Source organism: Aphidius gifuensis, linkage group LG1, assembly GCF_014905175.1.
Source record: "Aphidius gifuensis isolate YNYX2018 linkage group LG1, ASM1490517v1, whole genome shotgun sequence".
Classification (NCBI taxonomy): domain Eukaryota; kingdom Metazoa; phylum Arthropoda; class Insecta; order Hymenoptera; family Braconidae; genus Aphidius; species Aphidius gifuensis.
The window spans coordinates 18,548,433-18,569,778 of record NC_057788.1 but is presented as its reverse complement, the minus strand read 5'-3'; the positions used below and the strand labels follow the sequence as shown (position 1 = coordinate 18,569,778).

Sequence of the window (21,346 nt, the reverse complement as noted above, 5' to 3'; positions counted from 1 at the left end):
ACATAATAGTTTTTTTTAAAAAAGGAATAATAGACAGTCAAAGTTGAGTGCCCGAAAAGCACGATCTACACGTCATTTTTTGATTTTCTTTCGCATGTTGATCAACATTACAATTATTGGAATTATCTATTGAAATAGAACTTTATAGATATTAATGATTTAAGCTTGGATTTAAGTGAAAGATAAAATACTGTCACTCATTTAGAATTAAAATTAATGAAATTGATATAAAATATTTGCACTGAATATCGGAATATTCATCATATTTCTTTTTGTTTTTATATATATGTACAGTTAAATGAAAAAGGCCATTGATACAATAACAAACTGAAAGTATGTAAATGCATATCAAATTAGTGTATGTATATAAAAAAACATATGAAAAAACGTAACTATTCCCAAACATATGACACCAACCTTTCAATTCAAATAAAAACGACCACACAAGTGGGCGCTCAGTCTCGTATACGTAAAAAAAAAAATAAGCAAAACATTTTTCTTTTGACTTGTTAACAAAATTAACCTTATAGATATTTTTTTTCCGTGTGGGTGCGTCGGTCGAGGGTTCGAAAAAAGTTTAGGAAAAAAAAACATTGTTCACAGTGTAGTAGTCGAAAAGGCTCAGCCGTAGTATTGGATTTATCTAATAAAAAAAAATTCACACCTACACAACAAAAGCGATTTGGCAAAGTTTGGTCTAAGTAAACACGCGTTTTAGAGACGCAGTCGATAATATACCATCAAATTTATAGATTACCGGTCTTTTTCCCGAATGACTTTTTTCCCGATTGACCTTCTTCCCGAATTTTAAAATTCCGAATCTTTTTTCCCGAATACCTTTTCCCGAATAATTACTCCCGGAAGACGATTTTCCCGATAGACTTTTTCCCGCATACTTTTTTCCCGAATATTAAAATTTCTGGTATTTTTCAAAATTTTTTATTTTGTTTATTTTTTATTTTTTGTTTTGTTTTTGTTCGAGCTAGCTTCATACTGTTAATTCATTTGGCAGATAAATAAAATCATTTGGCATATTGCAAAATTGCTTATTGCTTATTGCAAAATTTTTATTTGTATTTAAATTTGTATTAAAATTTCTAGTATTTTTTAAAATAGAAAATTAAATCAAGAATATAAGTAAATTGCACAAAACCAACAATGTCAGTGAACGATGGCATAATAGATTTCGTCTAGTTATTGGAAAACATCATCCTGATTTATATTCAGTCCTGACAGAGTTGCAAAAAGAACAAGCTGATACAGAAATCATTGTAGCAGAATTGAGTCTTGGGCGATAGGTCAAGGCAGAGCCCAAAAAAAAATAGATCGAATTTCAAGATCGTATCACGTCAATTACACTGAGATATGCTGATTACGATGAAATGGAATTTTTAAAAGCATTGGCGCACAACATTGTTTCATAAAAATTCAATAAAAAAAATATTTTTTTAAAAATTCATTCGGCAAAAAATCGTTCAGGAAAAAAAATTCGGGATTTTAAAATTCGGGAAAAAATTCGTTCGGGAAAACGGCCATTCGGGAAAAAAGATTCGGGAAAATGGATGGGAACCACGAATCCAATGCGTAGTAGCCGGATTTTTGTTGACAAGAAAAAAAAAATGATAAAATTAGTTTTTTTTTTTTTAATTGCTATTTTTTATAATCAATTAGATAGTAACTGACAAAACTAAAACTGACAATCTGTTCTAAATAACTTCATTTACTTATATTTACAAAAAAACACTATACAAAATAATTCCGGTCTATACTTTTTTTTGCAATAACTACTGTTTTGGAGGGTCATTTTTTCATTACTCCATAAGACCCCATGTTAAATTTTTTTTTTTTCAACATTATAACTCTTAAACTAACTCTGTAAGCGACTTAGAAGTTTGTTTTAATAGATTCATCATAATTTTAACTATCTAAAAACACAATAAAAAAAGAAGTTAATAATTTCCTTCAATGGGGGCTGTTCTCCCTTAAAAACTTAGTTTTTTGTAATTAAAATTATTTGAGCTTATTGATATTAAAATAAATTTTGAATGATTTAAACCTTTCTTTGTTTTTATTGAGTCTTTTAAATCAAATCATTAATATTAAATTGTAAAATTAATCAAAAATGATAGGATTACGTGCGATAGTGAAATCAAGTTGAGTTTTATTGTCAAACGATCAAAATAAATCCCTTGGTATTATTGAGGATGCACGGTTGATATCCGCTGTTGCTGAGGGAAAGATCAATGAGACGACTTCTGGACTTGGTGTCTGACCATTATTCTCGTACACATTTTCCTATAAAATAATCAACAATTCATTCCCTCAACTTCTTTATTTTTATTTTTCCTTAAATTTCCATTAAGTTATCTTATTTTTGTTTGTTCATTTTATGTATACAATTCATTCATTAATTTCATTAAGCAATAATTAATTATTTATTTATTAATTTTTTCATATATAAGTATATATATATAATATATATAGATTATATAATATATAATTATATAAGAGATTATATTATATATATATTGACGTTTTTAATTAGTTTTTTTTTTATCATCTACGACTTTTATACTTTTATTGTTTACGTGTCAGTCTTTGTAGTATCATATTAATCATTGGTGTGACTTTTACTGTTCGATCCCATAGCCCAATTCAGGTACACTAATTTTTCGATAAGTTCTAATTAATTTTTTCTTCAAATAAATTTTTATTTCATTTTAATTTTTTATCCATCTTTTTTGTCTTATTTTTTTTAAACTCAGCTGATTTTTTAGAATATTGTCACTATCTTTGTTTAAAAATTGATTAGTTTTTTTTTTCCTGGTAGAAGGCTCACGTTGACGACTCGTCTAAATTCACCTCCTCAAGCCGCCACTACGTTGTTTCAGTCTCATTTATTTGTATAAAATGCAGCGGTAGATGTTGGAGCTTTATTGGGCATTCAACTTTTGACGTGTTTCCTTTCTTCTTTGGTTTATTATTAAACACGTTTTTATTCAATTATTGAAAGTCATTGATTATTTATATATTTTAGTTTTTTTTTATTAGTTTATTTTTTTGGTAGTTTGAGAAAAAAATGAAAAAGAAAGGATAAACGCAAGAATTATAGCGCGTTTCGTTAATATTCAAATTTAAATTATTAGTCAGCTTTATCAAGTCTCAACGGTTCAGCAGTTCTTTATAAAACAAACTTGATAAAATGATTAGAAAAAGAATAAATTTTTTTTTTTGTGTTTCTCAATTTTTTTTCTTTATCAAATTCATCTTTAAATTAAACTGATGAATCGAATGAACTTTAATTGATATTGGAAAAAAAAATATTAACATACCTGTGAATTATCATATTTAAATCTTTTCCATATTGATGCTTTTTTTTCTGGCAACGGATTACTATTTCCAGTGTCAAGATCTGATGCACTATAATTAGGATTTGAAAATGTCAGTACATTTCTTCGATTAGGATACATATATTTGTCCTGTTTTGGTTTTCTTTGACAAACAAGATAAACGATGGCAATTATCATTATGATTGTAATTATTGCGATAATGATAATTGATATTGTTATTGTTGTGTAACTTTTCTCTTTATTTGTTTTAAATTTTTTAAATTTATCATCACTATCGTGATGGGTTACTTTGTTACTTATTTCTTGTTGTTTATCTTCCTCAATGTGTTCATCATATTCACGATCATTTTCAGTTCCCGGCTTTCTAATCGGAACCAGCATTTTAGATTCTATAAATTATTTTTACAAAAGTCAATGTTCATTTTCCATACTAATACTTACTAAGGAATTTTTCATGAAAATTATGTACTATTAATATCAAATTTTTTGATCCTTACTTGTTGAACAACTTTGATCGATAGCATCTGGACAAGCACACGTATAATTTTTTCTAGCGAACAAACAGAGGTGACTGCATCCACCATTATCAACTACACATGGACTCCATCCTTTTTGACGATCTTTTGATACTGCTTTTATTCCAGTGACTTCTTTCATCGAAATCCTCATATTTATTCTGCCATTACCAGTTGCTTTATCAGCTCGTTGAATAATGTCCTGATCCCATCCAGCCCAAAATATATATTCTCCATACTAGAAAATAGTAATAATAATAGTTACTTATAATGATCGGTTTAAAATAATTTTAAAATAATTATTTACCTGTGACAATCCATAAGGTCTGTTCGCAACAGGAACAATTTGAACACGATAGTTACCATTTAAATCTGCCATTTCAATTCTATTCTTCATAGTATCAGCCCAATATATCTTTTTACTATCAAAATCAATACTAAGTCCATTTGGATAAGACAAATCAGTTGAAATGATGGTTTTTTTGTTTGTTCCATCCAGATAAGATCGTAGGATACTTCGATGATTTCCCCATTCAGTCCAAAAGAGGTATCCAAGTTTGGGAAAAACAGCAATCGACCAAGGATCATCCAAATCTGTTAAGAGTATTTTTCGACAACTGCCATCTAATTTTGCGACTTCAATAATTTTTTTTTTTGTCACTGTCCAGTAAACATTGTCAGCTAGCCAATCAATAGCCAATTTGAAAGGTGATGCATCAGCATGACCAGACTCTGATATGATTGTTCTGACATCAGAAAAATTACGCATGTTAACTGTTTGTATAACGTGAAGATGAATATCCGTGTAGATAATTAAATTTTTTTTCCAATGAAAATCAGCTGAATAAACATTGTGAATATTTTTAATTGGTAGACTGACTTCCCATTTTTCTAGAGTATCAAATGACATTCGAGCAAGGGTTTTACGAGCAGCAAAAAGAAGGTAATTTAGTGGACCTGTTTCACATGTTTTTTGGTCACTTTTGAGAAGAATCCCCGTTGGGCAGGCACAACTATAATTACGTGGATTACGGAGACAGAGGTGAGAGCAATGACCATTTTTTATTTTGCAAACATCGTCTTGACCTTTTATATCTTGTGTCTAGAAAATTGTTTGAAAAAATGATAGTGTAGTAAAAATACAACTGATTTTTGGCATTCGTACTTAAAAAAGACTACATTACACCCGTATTTTCATGTGTAAAGTTTTCAATATACACATTAATAAAAATAATGTGTAGTTTTTCAATTTTCAATAGAAAACTACCAACCCAACTAAACATTGTATGACGGTGTGATTTTTTTTTTTTTATAAACTGGTGCAGCCCTCTGACGACTAAACTTGCTGAACATAACTAAACATAACCATGGCTTTGTATACATTCTGTCTGAATATAAGTGACAGCTTGAGAGTTGAGACAGTTTAACAACAAAATACAATATTATTTAAACAAAAAATTAATAATTAAAATATATCATATTAACAAAAAAAATTAAATAAAATTTCAAAAACTGTTTTAATGTGTGATAATGTCATATGTGACAGTGAAACTAATGCTAAAAAAAATCAAAAGAGTTATATAAAAAAGCATACGTGGAATTCAAAAAAAAAAAAAAAAAAAAACATCTAATAAATTGTTGAGATATATCAAAACAGATAGATATTTTATAAATGTAGAATACTATTATTTTTTTTTTTTTTTATTGAGGCCATCTGATTTATTTGTTATTCTTATTTATTCAAAGCAATTGTTATTTATTAATATCAATTTTATTTTTTGTATTCATGTTAATTTTATTTTTAGTGATTATATTAATTTTTTTTGTTTAATCATATAATTTTGTTTATTTAAATCATATCAATTTTGTTTTTTTTTTAATTCTGGGGGGGTTCCGCCCTTCCACACGGGTGTAAAGCAATGTACTATTTCAAATTTAATTCTTCAAAGTTATTTCGATACAATTCGTTTTTACTCACATTTATTGTTCTGACATCCATTATTCCATCGAGTTTGTTAACAATAACTCTAGCATCTTTTCCGGTATATTTATTGACCTGATGAATTGATTTTGTTTGCCAATCACTCCAGTACAAAAGATCCCCCATTATAGAAAGACCATATGGATGTTGAACTCCTTTCATCAGCACTTTCCTGTTTGATCCATCAAGATCAGATGTTTCAATGACTTTTTTCTTGGCATCATTCCAGTAGAGTCTGTTTGTTTGTATATCGATTGTCAGACCATTTGGCCAGACAAGATTTTCGGTAATGACGGTCGATCTTTCTTCACCATCCATATTGGCTCGTTCTATTCTTGCATTATTACCCCAGTCTGTCCAGAACATAAGACCTTTTGCGTAGTACAAAGCAATTGCTCGAGGATTATCAAGACCAGACCAAATTAAAACCTTTCGGTTTGTTCCATTAAGTTCAGATACTTCGATGCTGTTTAAACCAGCATCAGTCCAGTAAAGCTAAAAAAAAAATAGAAAAAATCAAAAATTTATGTCAAAAGTTTTATTCAACTAATTACCTTTCGACCAATCACATCTACCACAAGACTGTCAACAGCATCAATACTTGAATTAATAATAATTTGCGATGACTTTCCATCAAAACTTGTCTTTGCAATAATATCTGATCCCGGATCAGTATAATAAACATCACCTTTTTTCCAGTCGACGTCTACACCACTTGCATTTTTCAAAAAATCAATAGACAATACAACATCCACCTTATAGGCAACATCAAATGATATTACACGAATGTCCACTCGATGTGCGAAAATAAGAAAACTAGCTGGCATGGATCGGCACTGTTTCCGATTCTGCAAAATTAATGTTGTCGAATTGAAAAAAAGAACAATAAAAAAATTAATATTTATATAAAATAGAAAAACCAACTTTATTGAATGTTAAACCAGTAGGACAACCGCAAGAATAGCTTCCCACTGATTTATCTGGTACAAGAAGACACAAATGTGAGCACCCACCATTTCCACGAGCACAAGGATTTGTAACAACTGGTCGATTCCTATGAAATGTTCTAACATCCATAAGCCCGGATATATTTGATCGTACGACAGTTGAATTTTCGCCATTGTCCTTGTTGGCACGATGAATACTTTTAGTATCCCAATCCGTCCAGTAAACTTTGTTTTGATGAATCACCAAACCGAATGGATGTGGCAGGTCTGATTGCAATCGAACACGCGTAGGTTTAGTATTTGTATCCATATTGATGTATTCAATACTTTTCATGCCACCGTCTGCCCAGTAAAGTCGTCGCGTTTCAAAATCAATTGCTAAACCATTTGGCCAAATTACATTTTCACCAATCAACACTGATCTTTTATGGCCGTCCATAGCTACTCTTTCAATTTTTGGTTTTATTCCCCAATCACTAAAGTACATCCAGCCAACTAAAATCAGAAGAATTCTTGAATCAAATTTAATCAAAAAAAAAAAAACAAAATACCTAGTAATATTCGTTGGGGCTTGTGATCCACTATACTTATTAAAAAGTAAGTCATTTTTAACATTGTCTCTTATAACGAATAAGATTTTCATGTGAAAATAGACTCCTTAAATAACAATATCAGAAAACAACAATATAAAAACAAAACATAAATTTACGATTTATGTACCCAAAAGCCTTAATTTTACATAAGCTGTTTATTTCTTTATCATAATCAAAAAAGATTAATAATCAAAAGACGTGAAATATAAAGAAAAATGGAAAAATTTTGAAGTATAAAGTTGAATAATTTGCTGGATAAAAAAAAAAAAAAATTAGGCGCTTTTTATTATAATATTATTAACATGTATCACAAGCGTTATCGTGCCAGTAAAAATAAGTCGTAACAGTAAAAATAAAACAAAAACAATTGATACAAGAACTTTTACGAGACTGAAAAAAATGGAAGAATGAGTTAGGAATCAATAATGAAGAAACATCACCAACAAATTAGTGACCAACAAATGTTTGGAAAGTAAATTATCAACAAGAATCTTCAATAAAAATGAATAATGAAAATGATAATAAAAATCAAGAGGACAATGAATATATACCAGCAATTTTGAAACCATCAGTGTCAGGCACGTTATTAACATCATTGTCATCATTAAATGGTCAAGAAAGTCTTGATGCGTTTTTAAATATGTCACAATCAAATGGTATCAATTCTTTTGTCAATTCAACAACTGATTTTAACGATGCAACGATTATGAACACATCAAGACCATTTTTTTTTAGATTCATCATCAACAGATTTTGGTAATTGTTCAGCAATGGCTGATTAAAAAATTTTAACTGAATCAATTATGCAAATCAGTATGTTTACTGATGTTTCTGGAAGTAATCTGATTTCAAAAGATTACTTGGATAATTCAAATGATGAAATTGACAATAGTTTTCCCAGTAAAACTCTTACTAATAAAAATAATACTATCACGTCTAAATCGTTAAATGTATTGTGTAAAAAAAAAAATGCCACATTTACTGAACCAGTTGATGTTTTATCAAAAAAATATAACGAAATTGTTAATACATGTTTATCGAATAATATGTCAATAGAAAATAATGAGACATTTACGGAATTATTAAATAGTTTGTGAAAAAAAAACAATGAAACATTTACATCAAGTGAATTAAAAAGTTCATTATCAACACCATCAGTTAATAACAGAAAATCAATAAATGCTAATGCTACACATGGTGCTGATTTGCCTAATCATTGCAGCTACATTGTAACAACGGATTCAGACTCATATTATTTAGAAGAAAAGCCAGACATTAATGGCAGTATTCATTTAAAACGATTTCCAAACTCAATATTCGGCTGCCTTAAAAATCAAGATGATATTGATGATGATGATGATGGTGATGAAAATATAATATAATTGAAATAAATATTAATTGAAAATTAAAAAAATAATTTAAACTTAAAAATTAGAATTAACCAAGAAATTAATTCAACTGTAATTAATTGAATATATATATATATATATATATATATTATATATATATAATAATAATATATATATAAATGCAAAAAAAAACTCATTAACTTGATGGAAAAAAGAATAAACAAATACAACATGTGACTTTGTGCATTCGCCTTACTAGCGCCGTTACTGGTGATAATATGCGCTAGCTTGCTCCATTGCGTGAGCTTCAACAGCTCTCTATGCTAAATTACTTCGTCAACGTATATAAAAAAAAATATATTATTATTAAAACTTTACATTGGCTTTCAATGTAGAACATTTAGCTCTAGCTCGTGATAGAATTGATACGAAGATTCCATATTAATTTTTTCTCATTCCTACAAAATAGAATGAAAAAAAAATTCTATGATTACTTCTTCTGAAGTTTCTATATGCCAATAATTGAAACATCATTACCAGCATATACATGTATTATGTAAAAGTAATTCTATAACTAATAAAAACACCCTAGTGCGAATTACTTTCAGATTGATAGATCCGATTTATTTCTAGTAAGAAAAAAAACATTGATTAGTAATTTTTTTTTTCACGATAACTATTATACGTACAAAAAAAGTCTCGCGAGCTATAAAGTTTTTAAAAATGCTTCTAAAGTCGTATACAAAGTAACTCAGTTGATTAGTCTTAAAGTTATGAACGTTTATTTTATTTCATTATAGAATTCAATTTTGTGGCTGAGCCTTTTGGCTTCTAGCCCTCGTAAATTTATAATTACCAGTTGGATCGACAACAATATCTCGTGGCTTATCAAGTCCTTCATAAACCAGCAATGACCTCATGCTTCCATCGATGTTAGAACACTCAATTCTACTCATTCCAGCATCAGTCCAGTATAGTTTTTTCGTGACCCAATCCATAGCAAGCCCTGCTGGTGATTCCAGATTATGATTAATAATAATGCTCTGATTAGTTCCGTTTAAATGCGCTCGACTGATGGTATCAGATTCAACATCCGTCCAGTAAATCATATCTTCGTTAGCGTCCCAAGTTAGAGCAACAGCACTTTGCACATGATCGACTGGAATAACGGTATCAAAAACCCTCGTTGACTGATTAATCGGTATCAATCGAAGATCTCTCTTTCTAGCAAATATCAAAAGATTATCTACTGTAGCAGCACAATTTTTACCGTCGTGTTCGATCTTTAATCCAACCGGACAAACACAACTGTAGCCAGCACTATTCGGCAAACACATGTGTGAACACTTTCCATTGTTTTTTCCACAATGATTACTGTACGATGGCTGTCGCTGTTTATGATAACTGTGTAGATCCATGGGAAAGTGTAGTCCAGATCTAATTGTTCTGAATGTCCGACCAGTGATTTTGTTGGCTGATGATATACTTTTGAAATGCCAGTCAGTCCAATAAATTAAATCCTCGAACACTGTTATTGCAAAAGGATGATGAAGTCCTTTGCTAAGTATTTTTCTTCTATCCGTGCCATCTAGTTTAGCAGACAGTATAGCAGGATGTTTTGCATCTGTCCAATATATTTTTTCAGTTGGGTAATCAATTGTCAAACCGTTTGGCCATGTTATTGAATCAGTTATTAAGGAAATTCTCCCCGAACCATCCATATCAGCCCGTTCAATTTTAGGATTCGGTCCCCAATCTGTCCAAAAAACGTACCCATAATGCGGATGAACAGCAATTGCTCGTGGCTTATCAAGATCACTTGATATCAAAACATGACGTATTTTCGATTCTAGAGTAATAACTTCAACTCTTCTTGTACCAGAATCGGTCCAAAATAATAAATCATGTATCCAATCAATAGCAACACCACCTGGACTTTCTAATCCCCAGCGTATTACATCATCTTGTGATGAGCCATTCAAATAAACTTTTTTTATAACATCGAGTGATACATCAGACCAGTAAATTACATCTTTTTCATAATGATAATCCATTGCAATGGCATTGTGGAGACTTTTTAATATAGGTGTATATTTTATATCAGTAGCTGGTGATATGTTTATTTTTCTAATATCAACTCGATTTGTTAATATTAAACTTGGATTCCCACCAATTGCTTTACAAGTACGTAAATCTGGTCGTAATACGTAACCAACTATACAATTGCACATAAAAGAACCAACTGTATTTTTGCATAATTGACTACAAACAGGTTCTTTTTCAAATTCACATTCATTGATGTCGTAACATGTTGCATTATCATTTCCTAGTGTATACCCAGATTCACACGAACATGCATTTTTATTATTGACAGTTAATATACATTGTTGTGAGCACTTGTCAGTTTTTTTACATGGCCGCTTTTTTGGACAGTTGTATTCATCTATAATTTATTTGTAAAAATTAAATTTTAAATAAATTAGAGAAAAGTTTTGAAATGAGTCTAACAATTAAAACTTGCCTTCTTTCAATGGACAATCTGGAAAACCATCACATTGATGTTTTTTGCTAATGCAGAATGCATGAATGTGAGCTGTTGGAATTTCAAAGTCATGTGTTACAGAGCTTGGAGAAGTTGTATTTAATGATACCAATTTAGCTTTGCAGAGAAATTGAGTTGCATCACAAGCAAGAGGACAGCCTTCTTCATCCTCACCGTTTGAACAATCAGGAACACCATCGCAAATCCATTTACGCTGTAAAACATTATTTATAGTCTTCATCAAAACGACTGAGTGTTACTAGAAAATTTGTAAATCGATAGATATCATTTAAAAATATATATGGATTAAATAATTAGTGAACAAACCGGTACGCAAGTTCCCGAGTTACACATAAATTCATCAGTTACTGAACAGCTTCGGCTCGTTGGATCCTGACAGTTTGTCTCATCTTCTCCATCCTTGCAGTCATTTTGTCCATCACAAATATGTATTTTACTGATGCACTGATTATTTCGACACCTTAATTTTAGCAAAACCGCCATTAATTTATTACTTATGATAATAAAATCAGTGGAACAAATCAAAATAATAATTATCAAAATTAAAATTACTTGAATTGATTTCCATGACAATTATCAAATACACTTGGGCAATTTTCTTCATCACTAGCATCACCGCAATCATCATTACCATCACATCTGAATTCTTTTCTAATACATCTTGGTGTTGAACACTCAAAATAATTTTCAGTGCAATGAACCTCTCGAAGCCCATCTAAATAATTTTTTTTTTGTTTTTATGTATTAGCTATGTGAATAATAAAATAATATTTGAAATAAAAACATTTCAATTATCAGTATTTTGTGATGCTTACGGCAATTATCTTCATCGGAACCATCATCACAATCGCGGTCTCCGTCACACATGTAAATTTTAAGAACACAAGTACCATCTGGACATGTATGCTCATCATCTTCACACTTTCTGTAATGAATAAATGTATGAAACCATATGGATTATAAGAATAAACATGTATATTTTATACCCTGGTGGAAATAGTTTGTCCGAATTATCCGTAATCACTTCGTATTATTGCGGATTTTATCCAGAATTGGCCCATTTAAATATGCCGGGATATTTTTTCCACTAGAGTATGATGGTTCTTGAAAAATTAGAATTTTCAAGTTAAAACAAAATAGCCCAGGTAGAAACTAATGTCAATTTGACGTCAATTGATGTCTCTGAAGTCTACCCGTAAAGGAGAAAACAACATGGCCAAGAATTGGGCCAAGCCTGGCAAAATGTTGCCAAGTCTTGGCTGCCAGTCTTGGTCATTGGTTGCACCAGGCTCGGGGATTGACACCAATTTAAGCTTGGCTACCAATACTGGGCCAAGACTTCTAAAAATTTAATAATTTTATAAAAAAAAAAAAATTTTTAATTGTTCAAACTATTTAATTTTGTTATTTATATAATTGATAATTTATTTGACTGAAAAAACTACACCATAAATACTTGACATCACCAGGACTTGAACACGCTACCTTCTAGTTGAAACTCCAGAGCCTTACTTACATACGACGACACGCTATGTCAGCAACAATTAGAGATGAGGAAAATTTGTTCTACTTGAATTTACATTAAAATCATGGCAATCCAAGAATCAACCGACACTCGGCCGATATATGAATTTTATTTGTTTCATTATATTTTTTAATAATTTATAAAAAAAAAATTTTTTTTCTTGAAATTTTCGTTATGTAAGAAAAAAATGAGTATAGCTGTTATACACATATATATAGGTATATATATTAGACCTGTCCAAAAAAAAAAGAATTTTTATTTTTGTACCCTCCTGAGGTCTAAATTTGTTCTTTATGATGACACAAAAAAAAAAATAAAAAATTTTTTTTTTTATGATTTTTTTTGAGCCTGCTTATTGGGTTTTTGTATTTCCCATTTGATTAACACGCGCGCGTATGGCTGTATATCTTTGACTTTCCATAACTCAGTCAGTTTTAATCCTAGAGAGTTGATATTAGTTTCATTTTTTAGCTCATAAAAATACCTTTAAATTGTCACTGTACATTTTTTTGTACTCCTGGCCACCTTTTCTTCAACCAATGGTCGGCAAAGAATTAGAATACAAGCCTTGGAAAGCAAATAACCAGCCATGAGTCAGCCAAGCCTTAGCCCATGGATGGCGCACGATTGGCTGCCAAGCGTTATATGCCATTATTGTGACAAGACTTGGCCGTGTTGTGAGTCTTGGCAATTCCTACCCGGGTAGTAGTTGACGTCAAATTGACATTAGATTCTACCTGGGGGCCTAATGTTTTATTAACGAGATGACACTATATGAGATCTTTTCATTCCCTCTCCATTAATGAGCTTTAAAATAGTCGATTCCAAGTTGAAAAATGAAGTATCTTCCAATATCCCTGCTTTAACCCTATCCCAGATAAATACCAATATTTGCTGTACACCCGAGCTGAAAAATCTCAGTCTTCCGAGATCTTCCAAGTCCTAAAACGCGCTTCATTGAACTTAAACTCTATTCCAAATCTTAAAACGCGCTTTATTAGTCTTCCGAAGTCTTCCACATAAAATTACAATTTTTTTGATAATTTTCAAAGCTGCCGTTAGGGCTGGACACGACACCGAAACCAATTCGGTATCGGTTCCGTTTCGTTTCGTTTTTCGGGACGGAACCGGTACGACACTGACTTTTTAGTCCACGAAACGGAACCGTTACAAAACTCGACTTTTCAGACCGAAACTTGCCGAAAGTTTCGGCGGTTTCGGCTTCGGATAGATAATTTTTATTTTTTTTTTTTAAATTTTATGGGTCATAAAAATATTTATGCTTCTATTGGTTTTAATGTCTTTGAAATTCAATATTAGTACGATAAAAAAAAATTTTAAAAAATATATTTTATTTTATATAAACATTTTTGAGATTATATTGAAATATGAAGCCGTTGCTCTCAACAAAAATAGTTTATCATGCTATGGTTCCTCAAATTTTAAAGCAAAACAAAAAACTATATTTTTTTTTCAATTGTTTATTACTCTTTTAAGCGTAGGAGAGTGCGGCAATGGTGTGAGTGTTATATGCCCACAACTCGTTACGATTTTGTTTTTATAAATCACAAACCAGCTGGTGGTCGACAAGTTCAAACCTATTTTTTTTTTCTTAATAAATTGCGTTGTGTTTTAAATTGTGAATTTAAATTTTACAATTATGTCTGATAAGGGCAAACTAACAAAAAAAAGACGTTTGGACGAAAGTAATCCAACTGAGAGTGAGACACCAAGTATTGTATCTCAGAGTGAAAAAAGCAAAAAACATTCTAAATATTCTCAGTTTTTTGATTTTGTTGTGCGTGATAATAAAAGAGAGGCCCAATGTCTTGTGTGTAAAAAGTCAAAGTTTGATAAATTCGTTTCACACAAAGATGGAAGTACATCATGCATTACAAAACACCTAAAATCAGCTCATCCCATGATTTGGCAAAAAGAATTCGATGGGACAAAAAACCAAACAAATGAATCACCACCTGGTCAGAAAACACTTTTCCAAATAAAGGTAATATTTTTTTTTTTTCTTGTGTATGTAAAAAAGTAGATTTAGACAATGATTTAAAACAAGTAATCAAGTGTAGTATTTAACTAGTATTTTTATTTAAATTTTTTATTCTTTTTTATATTGATAAAAGGATATACTAAAAAATTTAGAAATTGAAATAAAAAAATTGTCAATAAAGTATAAAAATATTATTGAAAATAATAAAAATATATTTTAAAAATTATTGAGAATAACAAAAATATATTTTAATAACTATTAGAAAACAATTTAGAATCATATTAATCATAAATTAAATTGATTGTTATTTTTTTTTTAATTTTATATTATTTTTATTTTATACTGCAATGCAATGGTTATGAACAAAAATAAAATTGTTAAAAAATAATTAGCCAGTAACAAATTAACAATACAAGTTCTAAATTATTTTCTGTTATTTTTACATGTACATTTAACAAATTAAAAAAAGTAAAAATTGCAATTATAAAATTCTGTAATTTTTTATTTTTTATAGGAAAAAATGACAGATCAGGAGCTTGATGTTCTTCTTATTAATTGGTTGGCAAAAAAAAAATTGCCATTTAATTTTCTTGATGATGACATTACACGAAAGCTTTTCCGGTCTTGGAATACAGAAAAAGAACTGCCTCGTAGAAAAAAAACTCGAGCAATGTTTGTTGCTGAATTTAAAAACCAACAAGAGAAAATTAAAACAATTATACAAAATAATAAATCTAAATTCTCGTTTACAATGGATGGTTGGACTAGTTTCAATGGAAAGTCGTACTTTGGTATAACATGCCATTTTATTGATGACAACTGGAAAATAAATTCTTTTGCTTTAGATTTTCTTCCTTCTAAAGGCAAGCATAAAGGTATTGACATGGCACAACTATTTTTTAATTGCTTAAAAGAGTATAAACTCCAAGACAAAGTAGAGGGAATAACACTTGATAATGCATCAGCAAATATTAAGTTCATGAGCGAATTGGTGACGTTGATGGAAAATTCTGGTTTTAATTTTGATAACGAAAATCAACATTTTCGTTGTATGTCTCACGTGTTAAATCTTGGTGTGCAAGACCTACTCAAAAGCTATGAAAGTAAAAAATGATGATGATGATGACGATGATGAAGTTGTAAATGATAATGATGATGCATCAACCATGCAGTCTAGTGATGAACATGACGATGAATATTCAAGTGACAATGATTCTGTATTTGAAATTGAAACTACAGATGATTCAGACAATCCAGATAAGAATTTTTTTGCCAAATTAAATCCATCAAAAGCCATTTATAAATTAAGAAAGACTTTGGTTAAAATCAAAAGGTCTGAGATTTTACAAAATTCACTCAATCGTAGTTGTGAATTTGTTAACATTAAATATATGAAGCCAGTACTAGATGTATCTACAAGATGGAATTCAACATATGATATGATTGAATATAGTTTAAAATTAAAAAAAGGGTTGAACTTGATGTGGACTAGTGACGTTAGTTTATGGCAAAAATTTACTTTGAGTGAAGATGAGTGGGATATATTAAATCAGATTCATGAATTTTTGGGACACTTTAAACATGTATCAAAAACATTGGGAGGACAAACATACGTCACTCTGCCATTGGTCATTATTGCTATCAACATGTTATTTGATAAAATTGACACAATTGTTGATCAGTTAGATAAAAAAGTAGAGAGGTCTAACGTCGATGAAACTTTAATACTCGCTTTCCAGGCAGCACGTGATAAAATGTTGAAACATTATAATCTAACCAACTGGGTTTATTGTGCTGTGTTGATTCTTGATCCACGTCACAAAGTGGAGACTTTTTCTTCTACTACATGGGGTAATAATTTAAAAACCATGAAAACTTACGGAACAACCTTTCCAACATTAGCACGTATGGCAAGAGATTTGTTCTCAATTATGGCTACATCAGTCCAATCAGAAAGACTTTTTTCTCTTGCTGGTTTAATTATGACAAAGTTAAGAAGTTCAATGAATGATGAATCGGCAAGAATGACATTGTGTCTCCATTCTTGGTACGATGTTTAGTTGGTGAAAAAAATATTGAAAACAAACATTATACTTTGAGTATAATAAACTAATAAATAAATAATAAAAAAAAATGATGAAATATTGATGTCTTTGGCTTTTTGATAATTTAAATATTTGTAATTTTTTTACAGTGATTTAAAAAAATAAAAAACGTAAAAAAAATAGTCACCTGTAGCCTGTTTATTTATTACGTATTTTATTTATAGAGTTGAAATTTGTTAATGAAAAATTTTTTCCAGTAAAAAAAAAAAAAAAAACGAAACTAACGAAACCGAAACGGAACGACACTGACAATTTATAATTTTACGAAGCTCACTCAAAACCGGAACCGAAACGAAACAAGGTTTGACGGAACCGGAGCCGAACCGGGACGGAACCAGCAATTTTTGAGTTTAGACGAAACCGGTACGGAACTTGTCTAAATTCGGCATCGTTTCGGTTCGTGTCCAGCCCTAGCTGCCGTAGTCTTCCAAATCAATCGTTAACGCTTGATTTGCATGACTTCGAAAGCCTCCAGCTTTTCTAAAATTTTTTCATATCACAGCGGGATTTATTTTCGGGCGCACCCTCAAATTAAAATAACATAAAATAAATTTTTAAAGAAAAACGACTTTGAAAGCCTGTGATCTTGAAATTAAAGATTTGAAAATTTATTTTAACAAAAATTAAGGAACTTAGAAAAATTTCAAACTACCCGATATAAAGTTATCAAGTTTCCGGTTAATTTATATCTCAAAACAACTATATCCCACGAATTCGTATTAACATATTGCTCTTATCACCTAATTCATTTCATTACATAATTTTTTAAAATTTATATATTTTTTTTAAGAAAAAAAAATCAAGTTCTTCTAATTTTAATAGATCTAAATTAAATTCTACGTTAAATATTTATACAAGTATTTATAATATAAAATTGATTTAAATAACAAAAATTACAAGTCAAAAGTTTATAATGTAAATAATCTCTATCAATATCAATTGTACAAATGGCTGAGTGGTTAGCCTATCTGACTTTCACACCAGAGACCTACGATAGGTCCTTCGTAGGTTTTTTTTTTTTGCTTTTTTTACGGCTCAAAATAAAAAAAAAAAATGAAAAAATGGAAGACTTCGGAAGCCTACGGTCTTAAAATGGAAGACTTCCTCCAAAAGACCTCAGGCTGAAGTCTTTAATAGGAAGTCTTCCGAAGTCTTCCTAGTTGGACAAATAAAGACTGTTTTAAGACTTCGACATTTTTAAGACTGAAATTTTTTAGCTCGGGACACTAATAAACAAATGGCTACCATAAGAATTACTTGAATAACTACTGAACTTTCGCCATCTTAAAGTTATGGAATGAGAATGTTTCGAACGGATGGGTCCCTGGTGTGTTGAGAAAGATACTCAGAACATGAGTGTCTTCGTAGCCCACAGATTAAGGCAGTTGACCGGAAATCAATAATCGTAGGTTTGATTCTCACTGAGCTCGCAGTTTACTTTTTTTAAAAAAAAAAAAAAAAATAGCTATCGAATTCTCTATTTTATCATATTACATTGTTATCAAACAGTAAAGGATTCTAAAAATTTCAATAATAACTTTACGCTTACTTATTTTCAGCACAATACTCTTCATCAGAAAAATCTCTACAATCGTTTTCACCATCACACTGCCATGATTTTTGTACACACAGACCATTGCGACATTCAAATTGATCACTAGTACAATTTTCCTTAGTACCACAGTGAGATTCATCCGAGTAATCGCCACAATCATCGTCACCATCACACAACCATTGTTCGGATATACAATAGCCAGACTCGGGACATAGGAGATTTCGTTCCCCATGACAAGTACCGTTATTTTTTCTTGCTGCGAATACTTCATCGCAGTACTGTTCGTCTTCACCATTTTCACAATCAATCTAATTACAATGAAGAAATATTTCCATTTTAAAATTCATGATTAATCAATTGATTTTAGGAAAATCTTAATACTTGGTTACTTACTGAACCATCACAACGAAGATACAAGTCGATACAATCGCATGTATCGATACATTTAAACTGATCACCACCACAACTATATTTGCAAGATGTTGTCAATATTGGGTTGAAATCATTTTCATCCTCGACGCCATGAATAAGTGTCTTTTGATCAATTGGTTTGGCATCACCTCCATGAGCTGGTTCATGTAGTATCCTCAATCTGTCTTCAAATTTCGTATCATATTCTATTCATTGAAAGTTATATTAATATATACATTCCTTGTTTTTCTGACAAATAAAAAAATATTTTATTTTAGTTACTACATAATATATACTGTCTGAATAATAACCATAAAGCCCAGCACTCTGTTCATCTCGACTTCGTTCAAAAGCACGACGTTGAAAATTGTTGATTGTTCCTGGTAATCTCGTTCCGGGTACTGATGCACTATTTCGATAACTTTGACTATCAATTGGCCTAATGTCTTCAGGTACATACAGAGGTTGCTTAGGATCAAAATGTGGGAGAAATTCCATTGAATCGTGATTATCAGTTGAGTATTCATGATCGCGAAATTTATGGAGGCGATGATTTTCTATATAAAAAATGAAAATTTTCATGTTTATTATTATTGGATGATACTTTTATTTTTTTAAATAAATTATTTAAATAATTATTGCCATTGTTGTTATTATTCTTGCTAACGTCGTTTCTTGATTTTTGTGATTTTTTAATTTCTGTATCATTAGTGGCTGGTGTTGATCGCATAAAATTTCGATCAGGTTGACGCAATTTTCCACTGCCAAACATTTGCCTAGCTGCTCCTCGATTAAGTGGTGGATAAGTTGTTTTCTCTTGTCCATTTGAGTACCCTAAAATTAAAACAAAAATATAAAATCAACTAAACACCTAAATTTATAATCTTCGACTGATTAATTAATCTATTATTGATCTATTATATAATCACTGATATGGAAATTGTTCTGGGTTTTATTTATGGACGTATTGAAATTATTGATGAAATTCTGTGAATTGTGATAGTTCTCGTTCATATCTATTATAAGATATTGTTGGCATATATGTATATATATTGATATAAATATATGAATTCATATATAGTCAGATTATAATTTGAAAGGGCACATACTCCCCGGTCCATGAATGGTTTTTGCGAATCAAGAGTTTGTGTGGGCGATAAAATTTCATTCACAGTGTTGACGTTTGCGCACTTGTCTAGATCGATATACTCCAAGCGACACACACCCTTTTCAATACAGATGAATAAATAGAATTCATAGATTAATTTACCAAATATTTTGATATAACCAATTTATAATAATTTTATTTTTAATTGCCACGTCGAAAGACTTATGAGTGATTTAGACTCTAACAAGTCCGGATTGAAAAAATAGAACTCGAAAGCAAAAGCAAGTGACTTGGTGTAGAATTATTATAAATAGCTTTCACATGGATTAAAGTGTATTGATTGACTTAAGATGTTTTAAGGGTAACTGAAATATTGATCACGATTATACTTAAAATAGTTTATTGTAAAAAAATAAAAATAGCTATAATACAAAATTGACATTTCGATAATTACCTAGGATGGCTACTAATACAGCAAGAATTAAAATGTTCATTGTAATATTTTTGTATTTCAATCCATTGATTCTCTTAAAGTACTTTCCCAGGAACATATCTATGACAAATTTCTATTATTAAATGAGAGAAAACTTGATTTACTATCTATTTATTCGGACCATAATTTTTTTTACCTTGATTTTTAAAAAACTTAAATAATTTTTTATAATCTTACTTCAAGTTATATATAACACACTTATCTCGAACTTTTTAATCATAATTATTACTCATTGTTTTGATTTTATTGCTATAAGTACATTTCAGAAATATACGTGTATTTTGAAAATTGAAAATGCAAATGAATGTCACAGTTTTTTTTTTTTTCATTTTAGGCATAAAAATTTCTTGATTTGAACAATTTTTTTTTTTTGTATTATATATAAATAAAACATGGTTTGTTAATATCTTTTATGTTCTACCAACTTTTTATCAAGAAAATTCATGATCCGATAGTTTACTAATTATAAAATAAAATAGACTGCTCCAGATTTATCAAGTTAAATAACTGTTCTAGACAGGAGTACAATATTTGTTAAACTGAGTTTCGTTGACACCTATGTACTAGAACTTTGTTATTATGAGAGAAAATTCAAGCGCAGGCGTTCATGCGTCGTATCGCTTTTTTGGATGAGCTGCTGGAGAGATATAATACAGGTCCAGGAAAAGAAGTTGAACTTTACCAGATAAAGTTAGCTGTGGACTAAAAACCTGCCAAACATCGATTCTCAATCGCTCAAACAATATTGAAATCGATGGTTACAACGTTAGACCGGTGCATCCGATAGGCGATTTAATCGGACTTTACACGGAGGAAAAAAAAAACTGTAGATATTACAGAATCAGAAGT

At 30.2% G+C, this 21,346-nt stretch overlaps 1 protein-coding gene across 5 annotated transcripts in view; it reads right to left on the bottom strand.

The window, feature by feature from the left end:
- The window catches only part of LOC122850405 (low-density lipoprotein receptor-related protein 4), a 70,254-nt gene extending 49,216 nt beyond the window's left edge, over nucleotides 1-21,038 (bottom strand). The window contains exons 1-18 of one of the 5 annotated variants that reach the window (XM_044149574.1): nucleotides 20,634-21,038; nucleotides 20,459-20,557; nucleotides 19,539-19,730; nucleotides 19,208-19,453; nucleotides 18,879-19,102; nucleotides 18,480-18,793; nucleotides 12,114-12,223; nucleotides 11,851-12,013; nucleotides 11,605-11,758; nucleotides 11,257-11,491; nucleotides 9,592-11,178; nucleotides 6,771-7,288; nucleotides 6,401-6,694; nucleotides 5,844-6,341; nucleotides 4,173-4,967; nucleotides 3,848-4,103; nucleotides 3,333-3,739; nucleotides 1,629-2,295 (exon numbers count right to left, since the gene is read on the bottom strand). In XM_044149574.1, coding sequence (XP_044005509.1) covers nucleotides 2,176-2,295; nucleotides 3,333-3,739; nucleotides 3,848-4,103; nucleotides 4,173-4,967; nucleotides 5,844-6,341; nucleotides 6,401-6,694; nucleotides 6,771-7,288; nucleotides 9,592-11,178; nucleotides 11,257-11,491; nucleotides 11,605-11,758; nucleotides 11,851-12,013; nucleotides 12,114-12,223; nucleotides 18,480-18,793; nucleotides 18,879-19,102; nucleotides 19,208-19,453; nucleotides 19,539-19,730; nucleotides 20,459-20,555 — 6,210 coding nt within the window. In that variant the 5' untranslated portion in view covers nucleotides 20,556-20,557; nucleotides 20,634-21,038 and the 3' untranslated portion in view covers nucleotides 1,629-2,175. Of the gene's footprint in view, nucleotides 1-1,628; nucleotides 2,296-2,843; nucleotides 2,971-3,332; nucleotides 3,740-3,847; nucleotides 4,104-4,172; nucleotides 4,968-5,843; nucleotides 6,342-6,400; nucleotides 6,695-6,770; nucleotides 7,289-9,591; nucleotides 11,179-11,256; nucleotides 11,492-11,604; nucleotides 11,759-11,850; nucleotides 12,014-12,113; nucleotides 12,224-18,479; nucleotides 18,794-18,878; nucleotides 19,103-19,207; nucleotides 19,454-19,538; nucleotides 19,731-20,458; nucleotides 20,571-20,633 lie in introns of those variants that run through there. The other 4 variants (XM_044149578.1, XM_044149584.1, XM_044149567.1 and 1 more) reach the window with 4 other exon arrangements.
- Between the last annotated feature and the right edge of the window lie 308 nt (nucleotides 21,039-21,346).